This window comes from Cyprinodon tularosa, unplaced genomic scaffold, assembly GCF_016077235.1.
Source record: "Cyprinodon tularosa strain WSP-4 unplaced genomic scaffold, ASM1607723v1 ctg166, whole genome shotgun sequence".
NCBI classification, from domain to species: domain Eukaryota; kingdom Metazoa; phylum Chordata; class Actinopteri; order Cyprinodontiformes; family Cyprinodontidae; genus Cyprinodon; species Cyprinodon tularosa.
The window spans coordinates 1,227,501-1,243,149 of NW_024038493.1; the positions used below are offsets into that span (position 1 = coordinate 1,227,501).

General features: G+C 35.9%; 2 protein-coding genes across 8 annotated transcripts in view; both read right to left on the bottom strand.

Annotated features, from left to right (window-relative positions):
* LOC119780789 (carboxy-terminal domain RNA polymerase II polypeptide A small phosphatase 1-like) overlaps nt 1-4,813 on the bottom strand; it is a 31,058-nt gene extending 26,245 nt beyond the window's left edge. Inside the window, exon 1 of the mRNA XM_038280937.1 lies at nt 4,110-4,813. Within this exon, the coding sequence (XP_038136865.1) occupies nt 4,110-4,182 (73 nt within the window). The 5' untranslated portion in view covers nt 4,183-4,813. The remainder of the gene's footprint in view (nt 1-4,109) is intronic.
* A 3,295-nt stretch (nt 4,814-8,108) lies between these two features.
* The window catches only part of LOC119780791 (striated muscle preferentially expressed protein kinase-like), a 94,720-nt gene continuing 87,179 nt past the window's right edge, over nt 8,109-15,649 (bottom strand). For 6 of the 7 annotated variants that reach the window (XM_038280938.1, XM_038280942.1, XM_038280944.1 and 3 more), the window contains 6 exons: nt 13,805-14,321; nt 13,495-13,734; nt 11,884-12,107; nt 11,717-11,792; nt 9,467-9,616; nt 8,109-9,376 (listed from right to left, as the gene is read on the bottom strand). In XM_038280938.1, the coding sequence (XP_038136866.1) occupies nt 9,139-9,376; nt 9,467-9,616; nt 11,717-11,792; nt 11,884-12,107; nt 13,495-13,734; nt 13,805-14,321 (1,445 nt within the window). In that variant the 3' untranslated portion in view covers nt 8,109-9,138. The remainder of the gene's footprint in view (nt 9,377-9,466; nt 9,617-11,716; nt 11,793-11,883; nt 12,108-13,494; nt 13,735-13,804; nt 14,322-15,649) is intronic. The other variant, XM_038280939.1, reaches the window with a different exon arrangement.

Below are 15,649 nucleotides of genomic sequence, written 5' to 3' on the forward strand. Positions count from 1 at the left end.
GGAGGTACCGTAATTTTCGGACTATAAGCCACAACTTTTTCCTCATTTTTCGACCTTGCGGCTAATATAACAATCTGTGGACTTTTACAGCTAACGGCCACTAGGGTAATACCTAAATCTATGGATTTTACCATCCACCATGTTGACGTCACATTTGCTTCAACACACAAGTACGCTAGCCGCGCGCGCAGGAATGCGGAGGTCCTCCAGAAGCAGACTTCTACCGCGAATGGTACGAGACAGAACGACAGCGAGAAAGGCGGACATTGCGAGCGCAAGACAGTTTGTGTGACACCCTCATTATGGAAAACAGACGTACTGGTTAATAAATGGGAGCTTCGATTGCACTAAATTGCAACAGCTAACGTATGCAAATATGCTAATTGTGTTGAAATGTTAATAAATAGGAGCTTCCCCAAGCAGTTGCCTCTTTCCTGACAATCCTCTCTGTGCACGAACCATATGGTAATTAAACATAAAAAACCTGCCGCTTATAGTCCGGTGCGGCTTGTATATGTACAAATAATGCTATTTAGATTCTGCGGCTTATATTCCGGTGCGGCTTAAAGTCCGAAAATTACGGTAAATGTGTTTAAAAAACAGTTTGCAGGTATACACATTTAAAGACAGTATATTGGACTAACCAACATTTGTGCTGAAATGGTGGGAGGAGCCCAGATGTCAGTCAAAATGCAGATATGCTCTTTAAAAAAAATTGGCGTAGCTGCCTGAATTTAAACTTAGGAAGATTTTTGTAAAAAATACACTTGCCAGAGCCCTTCTTGACTACGTCAGAAATCCTGTCCGTAAAGGTTATGAATAAGATTGAAAGTAAAACTCAGATATGTAGAGATCAATTAAAGAAAGAGTAAAAATATGCAAGCCTTTACTTCTTCTAACTGTTATGAATGCAGTTTACAGACAGTTGGGGGGAAAAAATGAACAAATCCCAAAATTTGAATAGTGTTACAGTTATGGCATATTTATAGAAAGTTGAGTGGAAGGAAGACGTGTAATCAGATAAACTATTAATGTTGAATTGCTCGTATGAAGCCGTTTCTGAACCGGAGATAATATCAGATTAGGAAAAGAGAAGAACTCAACAGTTTATCAGTTGTTTTAAGAGCTCTTTGCAGATAAAAATTAAGGTCCTGAACTCAAGAAGCAAAACAGAGTCAAAGAATCCATCCTGCTTGAGATATTTTGACTGTCAGTGATGGTTGGGTGCCCTGTCATCTGCTGTTGTTGGTTCATTTAAAATCAGCCAGGAAATTCTAGAGCACTTCATGATTTTATGTCAAGAGACCTAACAAACATGCTGATCTTATTTTCCAGTGCGGCCTGAAACATTGAACAGGCCCGACCCCAAAACTGATTAAAACGTGTTCCACCCCAAATATTTACAAGAGAAACCTGGAAATCAATTCAAAAGGAAATAAAGTCTATCAGTGAGCTGTTGTCATCTTAAGGTTATCGGGCGTTGATCTTTTTTTATCCGATCAGTTATTACACTGTAACTGACTCATCTTTAGATATTAGTAAAGCGTTTTAATGTAAGAAGATAAAGAAAAGTTTAAGAAAATTGGATTATTTTACTCATCCTGTTTAAAAATACAACTAGAACTGAGTTTTAGTAAAGACTTGCTTAACAGGAACAACTGTGTTTTTGCTTTAGCTCAACATAAACAATGACACAGCATCAAAAAAAAAGCTTTTTTTACTGTATGAATGATATGAATGTTTGAGTCAGAAGAACTATTTAAACTATTCCTTGAGTTTTCTACAGACAGTAAAGATGAAAACAGCTTTGATTTTAGTGCAAAGTACAAAACTATTATTTTTTTTTTTTTAAGTATCTCCATTGGTAATTTTGGTAAGTTTTTTTTAAATAAAAGAAACATTTAATCAGACTGACGAGCCAAAAAGAGAACTTATAATGTGTGAAATGTAGGTATGTAAAATTTGTTTAATGTTTGCCCTTGATTTAAGTAGGTAGGTAGAGCGGAAAAAATTAATCAGATTAATCGATTATTGAAATAATCATCAACTATTTTAATAATCTATTGTTATACAGACTGTAAAACATGACTTTAGCCCACAGAGAAACCAAACTTTTCCACTAATCAAGTGGAAAAGTTTGGTTTCACTTGGTTTAAATCTGTTAAAGAAAAAATTCTTTAAGGAACCTTTTATTATCCGATTATTAAAAACGACAGCGTAATCAATTAGCAAAATAATCATAAGTGGCAGCCGTATAGGTCGGTATCGTCATCTGACAATGAGATATAAGTTTTAGCATTTAAATTTAAGGCTATGCCAATATTTCCCAAAATATTAGTGGTTTCAGAAACAGCAATATCGGCTTAAAAACATCAGAGAGAATAAGTAGAAAACGGCACACATTGGGGATCAGTCTTACATCAAAGTAATCGGTATGACACCTAATAAACTTTAGCGGTCGATACCATCTTATAATAACAATAATAATGAAAAGAAAGAAAATCTCCATGATATTTTAAGTGCAGTATATTGAATAACTTTATTTTAGGCCAAAATTCTCATTTAATTAGCAGATTCCTGTACATACCTGCTCATATCAACACAAATGCACTTTAAAACCGGAACGATATGTTTGGCTCATATTAGTGTGTTGTTTTTTTTTGCATCTGCATCAATATTACTCTATGATATCGAATGGCCTGTAAATACATTTGCATGTGTTCATCTGTTGCATTGTTCCCTCCCTCAACTATCTATTGTTAATGTTTTATTTAGTGAAAAATCTGCTGTGTCGGTTACCATGTAAACAGAGGAAGTAGAACAAGAAATATCAGCCTTAAAAAGGATTCAAAGACTGATGTTAAAATAATCGGTATTGATGTTGGCCTTACAAACCTGAGTCTGTCAATCACTAAAACACTTATTTTTTTTTTACAAATGTTGACTTATTTTTAGACCAATTGAAAACATCTACATTTTTTTTGAAAAAAAAAGAAAAATTAAAGAGATATTTTCTGAACAAAGTAAATAATTTTAGTCTTATTTGTGTTAGAGTGGCTCAGGTTGTCATGAGCTAGCTCTATAATTATGCTGCTATAGGCTTAGACTGCTGGAGGACATAGGGACAATTTGTCATCATTCTATCTCTATTCTCCCACTCTGCAGAATCTGTTAGTTCAATTTCTAAACGTTCCTGTTTGGCTGTGCTCTCTTCATCCTCTGACATGGGAGCTGGCTCGGAGCTCGTCTGCCTGGCTGTGGGTTTCCTGGACAAAGACGCCTTTTACAGCTGCTTTCTGTTTCTGTATCTCTGCTTCTGTCTCCTTGAACACCAGTCGGCCTCAGCAGATGGCCGCTCACACTGAGCCTGGTTCTGCTGGAGGTTTCTTCCTGTTAAAAGGGAGTTTTTCCTCTCCACTGTCGCTACAAGCATGCTTAGTGTGAGGGATTGCTTTCGGGTAGATGCAAGTCCTTAGATAGAAAACTTTGAATCAATTTGAATGTATGATCTGGTGACTGTAGAGTGCCTTGAGATGACATGTGTTGTGAATTGGCGCTATATAAATAAACTGAGTTTAATTGAATTTATAATTGAAATATTTTTATGTTTTCAGTCGCAGCTTTCAAAAGCGGTTAATACTTTTTTAGAAATAAAAAAAATGAATAAAAAAAAAAAATATATATATATATATATATATATATATATATATATATATATTATTTTTACTATTATTATTTGATAGTTTTTTTCTCAATTTTACAGTGAGTGTTTAATTTCTCAATTTAAAAAAAGTGACACGTTGGGTTGATGAGTGTAATCGGGCGGTGTGACGTCACTTCCGCCACTTCTATCGCAGGCCAAAAGGGCCGCAACAATTATCTCTGTACACACAAGCAGAAATATTCACACTTCCACTGCAGTCATTTGTTTACGGATTACTTTCATGGGGAAATTAGCCGCCTATAATGTGCTGTAAGCAGATTAGCGCGTCGGCGCGCAGAGTTTTGGACGTTGAACTCTGAGCAGCTGCAGCAGAGAAAAAAAAAAAAAAAAGAGAGAGAAAACTTTTCCTGACATGACAGCAGAGGACAAAAATTAAGACACTCACCCCTCTCCGATGCAGTTTTACTTCCCTCCTCATCCCGGCTCACTTGGGTGATTATTGAGGACGGATTGTCCATCACGTCCAGGTCCGGACCTCACGCGCTAAACTTAGGGATTGTTCCGCTGCTGCTGCTGCATGAAGCAAACATGTACGAGAAGAAAACTGAAAGGCGCCGGAAAAGTGGCAAAGCAGTCTCCTAAAGCGCCTCCATGAACTCCGCTCGCTAAGCCGCTGACATAAGAAGTTACAAAGTTACCAAACATTTGTTTAAAAGAGTTGGCAACTTTGATTCAACATGGAGCTCAACTCCGTTCGCAATTTCAAGATACAAACATGGAGGTTTCAAGGCGCCCCCCTTTCACTTAAAGCGGCGCAGGAAGAGGGAACGGCTGTCACCGACACTCCGCCTAGCTGCGGCGACACATTTAGCGACGGTCCCTTAAAGTGAACGGCACAAAGTTGGTCCAAAAGTTACACGGTGTTCTTTTTTTTAGTGCGACATACTGCTTTTAACTCCATAAACAGGAAAATTTTGAGCATTTGTTGGAGAGTGCAGAGCAATCGGCTGCCATCTAAATGTGACGTCAAAAACTGAGCGATAGTATAAAAGTTACGCTAAGAAAGTGAACTTATTTACTGTGCCTGAAGCCTGGGCTTGTCGTATGCTCCAAATGCAACCATCGGCTGGAGAAACAACATTAAAAGTGTTACTTCAAACTTTTTTTGTCTCTTTGAAGTGGCAGCAGCAAAGAAACGCCCAGTTTGGGCTTCCTTGAAACTGCCTACATAAGGGAGCGTCATGAAAAAGTTGTACAGTTATGCTTTTTTTTATTATTAAAGACATAACAGTTCATAACAAAACAGATATGAATACCTTTTCAATGTTTAATCACAAAAAGTTTGAAAAATTATTGTAAAGTAAATGCTTTTGTCTCTTTCTAAATAATTCAGATGTATTTTAAAGTATAGTTGTTTTATTCACCCTTCATTTATTAATATTGTCCTTCATTGAAATGTTTTTTGTGTGTTAGACATTATAATTATTAAATTATATATATATATATATATATATGTATTTATTAATTTATATAAAACTATTCCTAGATGTCAAAGTCAAATCTCTATCTCAGGAAAAGTGATGGAAAATAAGGTCTTATCTTATTTTTCTCAGTTATTTCCCACAATTACAAACTAGGGTCATTTTATTCAGTAATTTAAACATTTTATATTTTAATTGTAAAGTAACTATTATTTGAATCACTACATATAAGAATTAATTAAAATGTCAAACCTACGTATTTCACATTTATATTTTTAAGATATATTTTTGGCTCTTCATATACCACCGGGTATCACATTGTGACATCACATTACAATAAATGTGAAAGTCATCTACTGACCACCACTTTGGGAACCCATGACCCATAAAATGGCTACTTTATTAGGTAAACAAAGATTATTTCAGTGTTTTTCCCAGTGTTTTTAATGAAGTTTTCTATTCTGTATCCAGAAAGGTAACAATTCCATTTCTTTAAAATGTTGGTCAATATTACAATCTACCATTACACAGTTTGTTGGACTAAGCAGCTCATTCAAAACAATTTTTTTTATCATGCATAATAAATCAGTTTCAAATAAGCTTAATGATATGAAGAACTAAAATGAAAGAATTGTTTAGCTTGGCTGTTGCCACAAGACAGGAACAATATACTACTACTTCTTTTTTGGTAATTTTGTCTACATCAAACCCTACCTACATGTTCAGATTGGAGTGGTTTTTCCCATATGGATCACTAACTGGACAGAGTGGTTGCCAAGTTTGTTGAGCTGATTAACTATTTGTGTTAGCTAAATGGATTGTGAGTGTACTTTGAAAAATAAAATCAGACCACTGTGTTAAAAGATGAATATATTTTAAGTATACTGTTTAATGGTGCACCCATTGCAGGTTTCAGGCTGACCGATTACGATCATTTTTGATTATTTACCTATTCTGATCGTGACTGATTTTGAATAAAAAAATTAAAAAACATCTTAAAAACCATTTTTTAGCTCCTTCAAAACAATAAAAACTTCTAAAATTACAAACCAAAGTATAGAGCATTGACTGTGGGGCCTTATTTATCAATGCTAAACCAAACATTTTATACCCAAGGGTTTATTTAGTTTCCACATGGGTCAGGAGACACCAAATTGGAGGTCATGAGTTGATTTTTAGAATCACACGGACGAGACCCCAAAGGAATGTGAAATCCCAAATCGTACTAGATAAATATAAAAATTACCAAGAAAATATCCTCTTAAATAATTAAACAAGTCCTGTTGGCCAGGATTTAATGGATTAGATAATCAAATATACAATTAAATCATGAAATGCTGAACTTCATTATCCCAATATTTAATATGTAATATTTAATAAGACACATTCCCTTGAAAATGCATATAGTTATTTCAATTTATATTCAAAACTAGACAAATACATGCATCGTAGAATTTCTAAAAGTAAAATGGGAGGCAGATCTCAAAAAAGTAGACACCCTGTCTACTTTTAAGACAAGGCTTAAAACTTTCCTGTTTGATAAAACTTATAGAGTAGTTATAGTAGTGAGCTATCTTTATAGTTCTGCTGCTATAGGCTTAGACTGCTGGAGGACATAGGGACCCTTTTTCATCACTCCGCTTCCTTACATCTCTGTCATCCCACTCTTCAGAATTTCTTAGTTAGTTCCTTTTTCATGAAAATCTCAGAGCTAATCTGCTTAACTGTGTCTGTCCTAAAGAGAACCACCCATGGAGCTAATTTTGAATGTATTTTTTTAAATAATTTTATTGATCTTATTTGTTTTTTTTTAACTATCAAAAGGGACATTTAAATATATTAATCTTATTTAAATTTTTGATACTTTCAGGTGTTAAATTCACTTTCCATTTATTTTTAGTTGTTTAACAGATAGTAATATGACATTTAAATTTTAAATTTGAATGAACTTTTAACAATTTAATAGGACATTTCCCTATTTAATTTAGTTTCAGTTATTTCATTCAGTTGGCTACACTACAGCAGCATATTTTGTTTTAAATAAACATTGCATTATGTTGCATCTATTCATTTTATGAAAAGCTTATTTATATTATGGTACATTTCCATTTTTAGATTTTATTATATATTTTGGCCCTCCGTATACTTGAGGGATCACATCATCATGATCCTGAAAAACATGTTAGGGACCCGCGATTTGGGGTCATAGTGTACCGTAGAGACTCTAGACTCTTACTTTATGGGGTTCCATCATCCCAACAACCAAAAATGTAAACTTAAACTTAAAAAAAACTGTCAATATTTCCAAATGTATGAATATTTTTACTACATACTAGCTCATAAAAACATGTCAATCTTTGTCCACATATAAACACCGCAAATGGGTACATTTATACAGCGATTCACAAGACATTCAAATGTTACAAAGACTCCATGGATATTGGCCTAATTGTATGAATGAATGAGTTGTAATATCCAGATACTGTAACCAGCTGCAGAAGACATCACACATTTAAGATCAAACATTTCTGAAGTTTTATCCGAGGCACTGACTTGGACGACCGTGACTGAAGCGACCAGACAAACCGAACCATAACAAAGACAATCCACGGCAATTAAGCGTAACATTGACACTTCACAGGAAAAACTCTACTTCACAGCCAGATCACAGTTAAGAGGCGATAAAACCCCCTAAAACTATTGCCCTTTACACTCGACATTAACCAAGAACATCTTTTTCAATTCAATTTATTTTCTTTTTTTGCCTTACTGATCATTTAAAAGGTGACTCAAAAAACTAAACAAAACAAAAAAATCACTCACATGCAAATAAATTAACATTAAAAAAGTAAACATTTAAGAAAAGGGGGGAAAATTTATATTTTTTTGGTGTTTTAAAATGAGACTAAATGCAAAATAAGTTAGCAGCTTTAATCGTGGTACATTAACATGATGCTTTTTTGACTGAACTGCAGAGTAAAAACCACCAAAAAGAGCATCGTCAGGTTGGAAAATCATACAGAATATATAAGGCAAAAAATAACACTGTGCAATGTCAGAATCACCAAGTCACTGAGAGGATATGCAGAAGTCCTGTCCTTTTAAATACAGTTTATGAGCAGTTTGTCAATTGAATCGACACTGAGTGCTCTTCACTTGAGGATGAAACTGCAGTTGTATGGAGGGAATTTTGTTCCACTATTTTTGCTCAAAAAACATGTTTTGTAAATTTAATTTAAAAAAATGCAATCCAAAAATGAAACTTAAAAAAAAAAATTAAATAAAGGTTTTAATAGTAACTTTGCTGCTTTCTCAGATATAATTTAAAATATATATATATATATTTCAAAAATTTTTTTTACAGATTTTATATACTATTAATTTTTATATAAAAAATGTCTATTTTTTATGGATATATTTTCACAGATATCCATTTTTTTCTGTTTATTTAGATTGAGTTTTACAAATGTTATTCTTTTTAAATACCATTTTTATGGATCACATTCTCTTCACTTCAAGCCTAATACAAAAGCTCGGTCTAGGTAGACCAACAGAAGGCACGCCCCCAGAGGTAGAGAATGTGATCTATAAAACAGAAATTTGAAGAAAAATATAGACAAAAATATGTAATCTTTGAAAAAAAAGTAACTTTTTTGGGAAAAATAAAATTCTAAAATATAAAATCTGTGCAAACATAAAAAAACAAAAACATATATAATAATTTAGAAAAACAAAAGCCTGGAAAAACAGCAAATTTACTCTCAACCTTTAAATTTTTTCTGGGTTGCATTTTTTCCCTTCAAATATCCATGTGCAAAACGCTTTCTTTGCTTGCAACAATAATGGACAAAAATTCACTCCATACTTTGAGTCTTGAATTGTTCCAGAACACTTGGCCACCACCTGTCAACCCGTGCTGCTTTTCAGTGACAGTTTGTAAACATGGCAGGTTCTCTTTGGGGCAGATCCACCTCTAGGGCTTTCAGCTCCCGTTTACTGTGGCTTGGATGCGTGTGCTGTGGTGCCCGACTGAGGGCTGCGTGGAGAGCCCTGGTAGGTCCGCAGCAGCACTTTGTGCTTGGTGGCGCTCTCCGTGCGACGACTCTGCTGCTCCACCAGGAACTCCTTGAGTCGATTGGAGGTGAAGGTCAGCGTCTGCCTCCTGAGCTTCATCAGATAGGAGTCCTGCAGCCAGGCCTGTGTGAAGCAGTCACGTGTGGTTGGGCGAGCCCTACCGAAGCACAGCAAATAGGGAAGATTATACCATTTTGAGTCAAACATCTTATTTATATCACATTTTATTTGATAAAGAATCAGTCACCATGGATAACTGCTCAACATCTTCTTGAGAAAAACTGAGGCACTTTGGGAAACATTTGGGTAGAGTTTAGTTGGGTCGAACTTGGCCAGTAGGATTTTAGACTCAACCTGTCGCGGGTCCTTATCTTCGAAGGGAAGTCGACCGCTAAGCCTGAGGGGAAAGAGGAACAAACAAAGTTAGATCTAACAGCAGAGCATCTGTGGACTTTAAGTGGGAGAAGCTTGAAACACTTTACAACGGGGAGGGACTTTCAAGCTCCAGGGGCGGAGCTAGAAGGGGGGGCAGGGGTGGCATCATATACGCTAAAAGAGATCAAGTTTACTTTAAATGTCTAAAAAAAGACAAAATTGTTTACCAAATTACTGTTGTATTTAAAAAAAAATCAATAACAAGCAGGATGGATGGTTGAGACTCTCAGGAAACAAGATGATTTTTTGGGAAATCAAACAAATTCCTTCATAAAAAATTCATAGACATTCTAAAAAAATATTTAAGATCAGAGGTGGGTAAACTACTTATAAATTGTACTCAGATGGTGCAAAAAAACCTGTAAGGAGATTAGCTCCAATCATTAGCATTTCCAGCTCCTCAACACAGACAGGAGGCTAATCCCCCGTTTAAATGAACAGGATGAAGGAAACCAGGCTGGGTTTGTATTTTCTGGAAGTGGATTATATACATATAGTGGATTAGATATAGTAAATTTAATCCAAGAAATGACTCAAGTAAAAATAAAGTATTTAGTACAAAGGCTATTCAAGTACTAATTTATTTATCAATCTAAAGATTTATTCAATGTTTAGAAATTATAACTATGAGCCAGTTCTGGTATTTTAAAGACTAAAATACATTAAAATAAAAGTCATGATTATCAAAGAAAAAACATATTAAACCAATACTGAAGGTGAGAAATGTTCCATTGACTATATGTATTATTTACAGTGTGTTAAAACTTTCCAAATTACCTCTAAAAGTTTTTTTATTTTTTACTTGCTACGATCTATCTCTCTATAAGATGATTTATTTTTAATATTTTTAATCCGTTTTCAAATCTTAGAATCAAAAACATTCCTCTCGTCTTGTAATTTGTATCTGGAACAGCTGGTATACAGCCTTACTCTGTGAGGCAGCCTACCTTTATAATAAAGTTGGAGCGGCTCAATTTAACCTGAGCTATTTCCATAGTTGAGCTGCTATAGGCTTAGACTGCTGGAGGACATAAGGAGCCCTTTTCCTCTCTGTTCTACATTGTTCTTCTCTTTTTGCATAATTTCTTCTTTTTTCTTTAACTTTGTTTTCTTTGTTTTTTGTCTTCAAAATGGCTCCCACTCCTATTACTACTGTTAACAACGTCATGTTAAAGATGACGTTCATCCTCAAATTATTGGCTCAGCCTTACTAATTAGCTTTCTTTCATACTCTAACCTGGTTACCCGCCTCAGCTTAACTGTTTCTTTCCCAGACAGAGCAACCCCTGGAGCTAGTTTTCTGTTAACTTTTCTAGAAACGTAGAAAGTATTTACAGTGCTTCTATGTTCTTTTTTGTATGTCTGCTTCTGTCTCCTCGAATCTGCAGTCGGCCTCAGTAGAAGGCCGCTCACACTGAGCCTGGTTATCAGCAGGGAGTTTTTCCTCTCTGTCTTTGCACTGCAAAAACAATCTAGAAATAAGTAAAAACTTCTTAAATTAAGTGTATTCACCCTTAATTTTTGTAGGTAAATGAGATAGTTTGCCAATGGAATGAGTATTTTTACTCTTAAAATAAGATAATTAGATAATATGCACTTGAAATAAGACAGTGCAATTGTGTTTTCTTATTTTAAGTGTAAATTGTCTTGTTCCATTGGCAAATGTCTCTTTTACCTCCTCAATTCAAGAACAAATGCACTTATTTTAAGAAAAAATGAATTATCTAGATTTAGACTTTTTGCAGTGTGCATGAATGGTCAGTGTGAGGGATTGCTGTACAATACCAGTGAATGTCTACTGCCTCTACATACATCATACAATTAAATGATGGGATGCAATCAACTGGTTCTCCTAGGTTAAAAAAATGTTTACCAGTCTGACTGTATGATCTGATTGAATTATCTTTTTTAAAATTCCTAAAGATGTCATTTTGGTGTGAATTGATCACATTTCAATACATTGAATTAAATGTAAGGCTTACAGGTCAAGAATCTTGAGTGACTTTGTTTTAAAATTTTAACTGTGCTATTAGAAAACTAGCATAATTAACACGGTGCTTACATGATGTAGGTCACGACTCCGACAGTCCAAATATCAGAAGGAGGACCGACGACTTCCCCCTTTACCATCTCAGGAGCTTATTAGAAAAAGTAAAGAAATACATGTAAAAATTCCAATATTTTTTTCTGCTCTCTTTTGAAGAGAAATCATCTGTAACGTGTCCTCACCCATGTAGTCCAGCGTTCCTGCTGCTGTGATCTGGGGTTCTAGCTTGAGTGGGTTGAAACTCTGAGCACTTCCAAAGTCTACTATCTTAACGACGTTCAGGTTGGTCACTAAGATGTTCTCCGGCTTCAGGTCTAGATGGAGGACTCTGTGATTGTGGAGATACTCCACAGCCTGAAGAATCTGAACCAGGTAGCCAACCACATCGTCCTCGGAGTAACGAAACCTTTAGAATAAAGGAGCATTGGAAAAGACGCCTTAGAATCTATCCACACAGAGACAAGATTTAGTAGAAATTAGAAAAGAAATTTGAATGTAGAATAAAAAAAAATGAATATGAAAACAATAATAAAAGTTTTACTAAATGCATTGCATTTTTTTCAAGTTTCAGGTAATGAAATGTGTTTTGTTTAAACCAATAACGGAACAAAATTCACTCCATACATTTTTTGGAAGCCCATTAACGTTCGCTTTGTGTTCGATTTCAGAGGCTGCATCTTCCAACACTGGAAAAAATCGAAATCTAGATAAGTAATTTTTTCTTTAAATAAGTGCATTTGTTCTTGAATTGAGGAGGTAAAAGAGACATTCTGCCAATGGAACAAGACAATTTAGAATTAAAATAAGAAAACACAATTGCATTGTCTTATTTCAAGTGCATATTATCTAACTGTCTTATTTTAAGAGTAAAAATACTCATTCCATTGGCAAACTATCTAATTTACCTACTTAAAGTAAGGATAAATGCACTTAATTTAAGAAATTCTTACTTATTTCTAGAGCGTTTTTGCAGTGAAGCGCCCGGTCTACCTGGACCGGCTCTTTTGAGGTCCGGGAAAATAACGAGGCCGGAAGGGTTTAGCTATGGATTCAAACAGGCCCAGCCTTCTCCAGCTTTAACCGCCCGTATGCTCTGTTGTGTAGCAACAGTTGACAAAAAAAGCAGGCGAAGAATGGATACCGAACTTCTTTTACTGTTCTTGGTGCTAATAACATTTTGGAGGAGCAGCAGTACCATTGTGGCGAATATCATATTTATAGTCCCCACACTGCAGATATATTGGAATCTGTGCTTACATGGCAGCAAAATCCATTTGCAAAGGGAGAGATAAACTCTTTTAGTAAAACAAACATTATCTGCCACATATTTGACTCAATAACCATTAAAAACAACTATTTTCATTTATTTAAGATGGAACTATTCACATACAATAGTCACCACTGTTCGGCGCAATTAACCTTTTTCCTCTGAGCACCTAGCAGCCGGCCTGCAATGAATCATGGGATACCCAAGGTTGCGTAGGACACACCGGACCCCTACTTCAAAACGGGCAAAAAGAAGGCTGCATTTGGTGACCGCATAATGAGAAGTCTTGCAATCCGAACAGACCTCGGCGCCACACTATGACGTAATCGGGCGACGAATCTGGCCTTCAGAGGACGTAGCCGCTGAATTGGAACTCAACAAGAGTCCCTTTACACCTTCCAAAACACCAGTTTCAGTGCATTTCTATGCAACAGTGCCACCGAAGGGCTTGCCATACATACTACATTGTCCTTACGAGATGGCTGTGGACTGGCTCTCTCCCTAAGCATGTCGTTTCCTTTCCTACCTGTCGGCGAGGCTGTTCAGCACCTCTCTGCCCGTGCAGTACTCTGCCACCAGCACGAGGTAGCGCGGTGTGACGTAGGCCTCGTGGAGAGCCATGATCTTCTCGTTGTGAAGCGACTTGAGGATCTCGTATTCCTTCAGCACTGCCTGCTTGCTCTCCTTGCTGTAGGGGATGATTTTGGCCATGTAGATTTTCCCCGTGGCGTTCTCTCTACACTCCCGGATCACCCCAAAGCGACCTCTGAATAAAGGAAAAAATAATAAATAAGGCGTCTTAACTTTCTTTGCTTGACTTAAACAGAGTATCTCACCTGGCCTTCTCCTCCAGGAAGGTGTAGGGTTTCTGTGGAACTCCCTGTCGCAGGGCAGTAGACGGCGTGGCGCGTCCAGACGGTGCCCCGTCCGCTATGGGGCTCAGGCTAGAGGTTTGGAGAACTTGTGGGGAAAAGGACACGGGGGTGGGAGCCACGCGAGCGGTGGCGGCAGTGGCGGGGACGTATGTGGGCACCGACGACACTGAAGGCTTGGTAGCGGAGGGAGGTGGGGCTACAAGGGGGGGTGAGGACTGGGTCATAGGGGTCACCACATTTACTGGACTCTGAGGCTTTAGCGCCACAAAGGAGGGAGAAGGCTTGACCATAGGGGGCGGCAGAGAGCTGCTCTGTTTCTCCTCTGGAGCTGTGCTCATAGATGGAGGGTCAGAGGTCAGAGGAGTAGAGGCGGTTCTGAGATCTGGGTCGGGTTTGAGCAGAGGGCATTTTGGCTCTGGCTCAGGTGGAGTAGAGACGGTTTTTACTACAGCGACAGGCGGCGAAACTCCTCCACCTGCTTAACAGAAACAAAACATTCATCGTCAGCCTGGAAACGTTGACGGGATTTAATGATCAAAACATTCCTTCTGTAAAAAATTGAGGATGCTTGAACGCATTTTTCTTCTTCTTTGGTAGTTTCATTTTTTGCCACATATCTGCCCCCTGTTGGCAGATCATGGTAGTACGATTTAAATGGCTGCAGTCAGTTTTATTTTGTATATTATCGTCATTTGCCTGTTTCCACCTTTTTTATTTTCTATTTTAACCAACATCTCAAGTTTCCGAAGATAAAAATGTAGCATAAGAAGAATTTTTTGATGATAAAAATTAAAAAATTAAGACAACAAATGAAATAAGGACACAATTTTGATCAAATGTCAGTTCAACCCAGCATGACTTTTTATTTATCTCTTTTTCTTCTTACATAAAAGCCTTTTCATTGGATTTCATAAACCATTTAATCACTTTGGTGTTAACAGCTAATTCAAAGCAGGCCATTCTATTTAAGGTAATTTTCTTGGATAAAATCTTTGCTTCTTTTTCATAAATAACAATAAAGGTTTTAGCTATATTTCCCTTTAAAGTTTTTTTATTTCTGTTTTCTCAAATCCTATTTTTTTCTTTACTGTAATTTACTGTAGTGAATTTGTTGCAAGCAAAGAACTTGTGTTGTAAAATGATTAAAAAAATCAGATGTAAACCGAAATGAAAAAAACGCGATCCTGAAATAAAACTTTGATGAATATGTTAATCAACAAAAGATTTTGAGAGTATCTATGCTGTTTTCTTAGATTTTCTTCCCCTGAATTTGTTGTTTTGTATTTTTCAAATGGTATTATTGAAAATTCTTTTTAATTTAAATTAAAATTTTTCATATAAAATTTTTTATTTTCTGGCAGAGCTTTGCATTCTGGCTTTCCTCTGGCATTAAAAGTGAAGAAGCATTTCTATTGGTTGTTCATAAATTATTATTATTTTTCTTTTCAGGTCCAAGTGCCCATCAAGAGGGAGCATTTGTATTGGACTTTTAGAAAATCTGGTCTGTAAAAGGTTATTTAAAAGGATTCAAGGGAACTTGAAACGAAAATGGATAAAAAAATCACATTTGTAAAACACATTGAAAAAAAAAAGGGAAAATATAAATTATTAAAAAAACAAAGAAGAAATTTAAATAAATGCTAAAAAAAATGACAACAAAAAATATTTCTTTGAATAAAATGTTTTTAAAAACTTTTTGTTTTTATATTTCCATTTCCAAAATATGTCCTTTGCAACAATAATAGTACAAAACTTATTCCATACTCCTCTCCCTGCAATTCCTTAGTCAACTTTTGATTTTCTTTC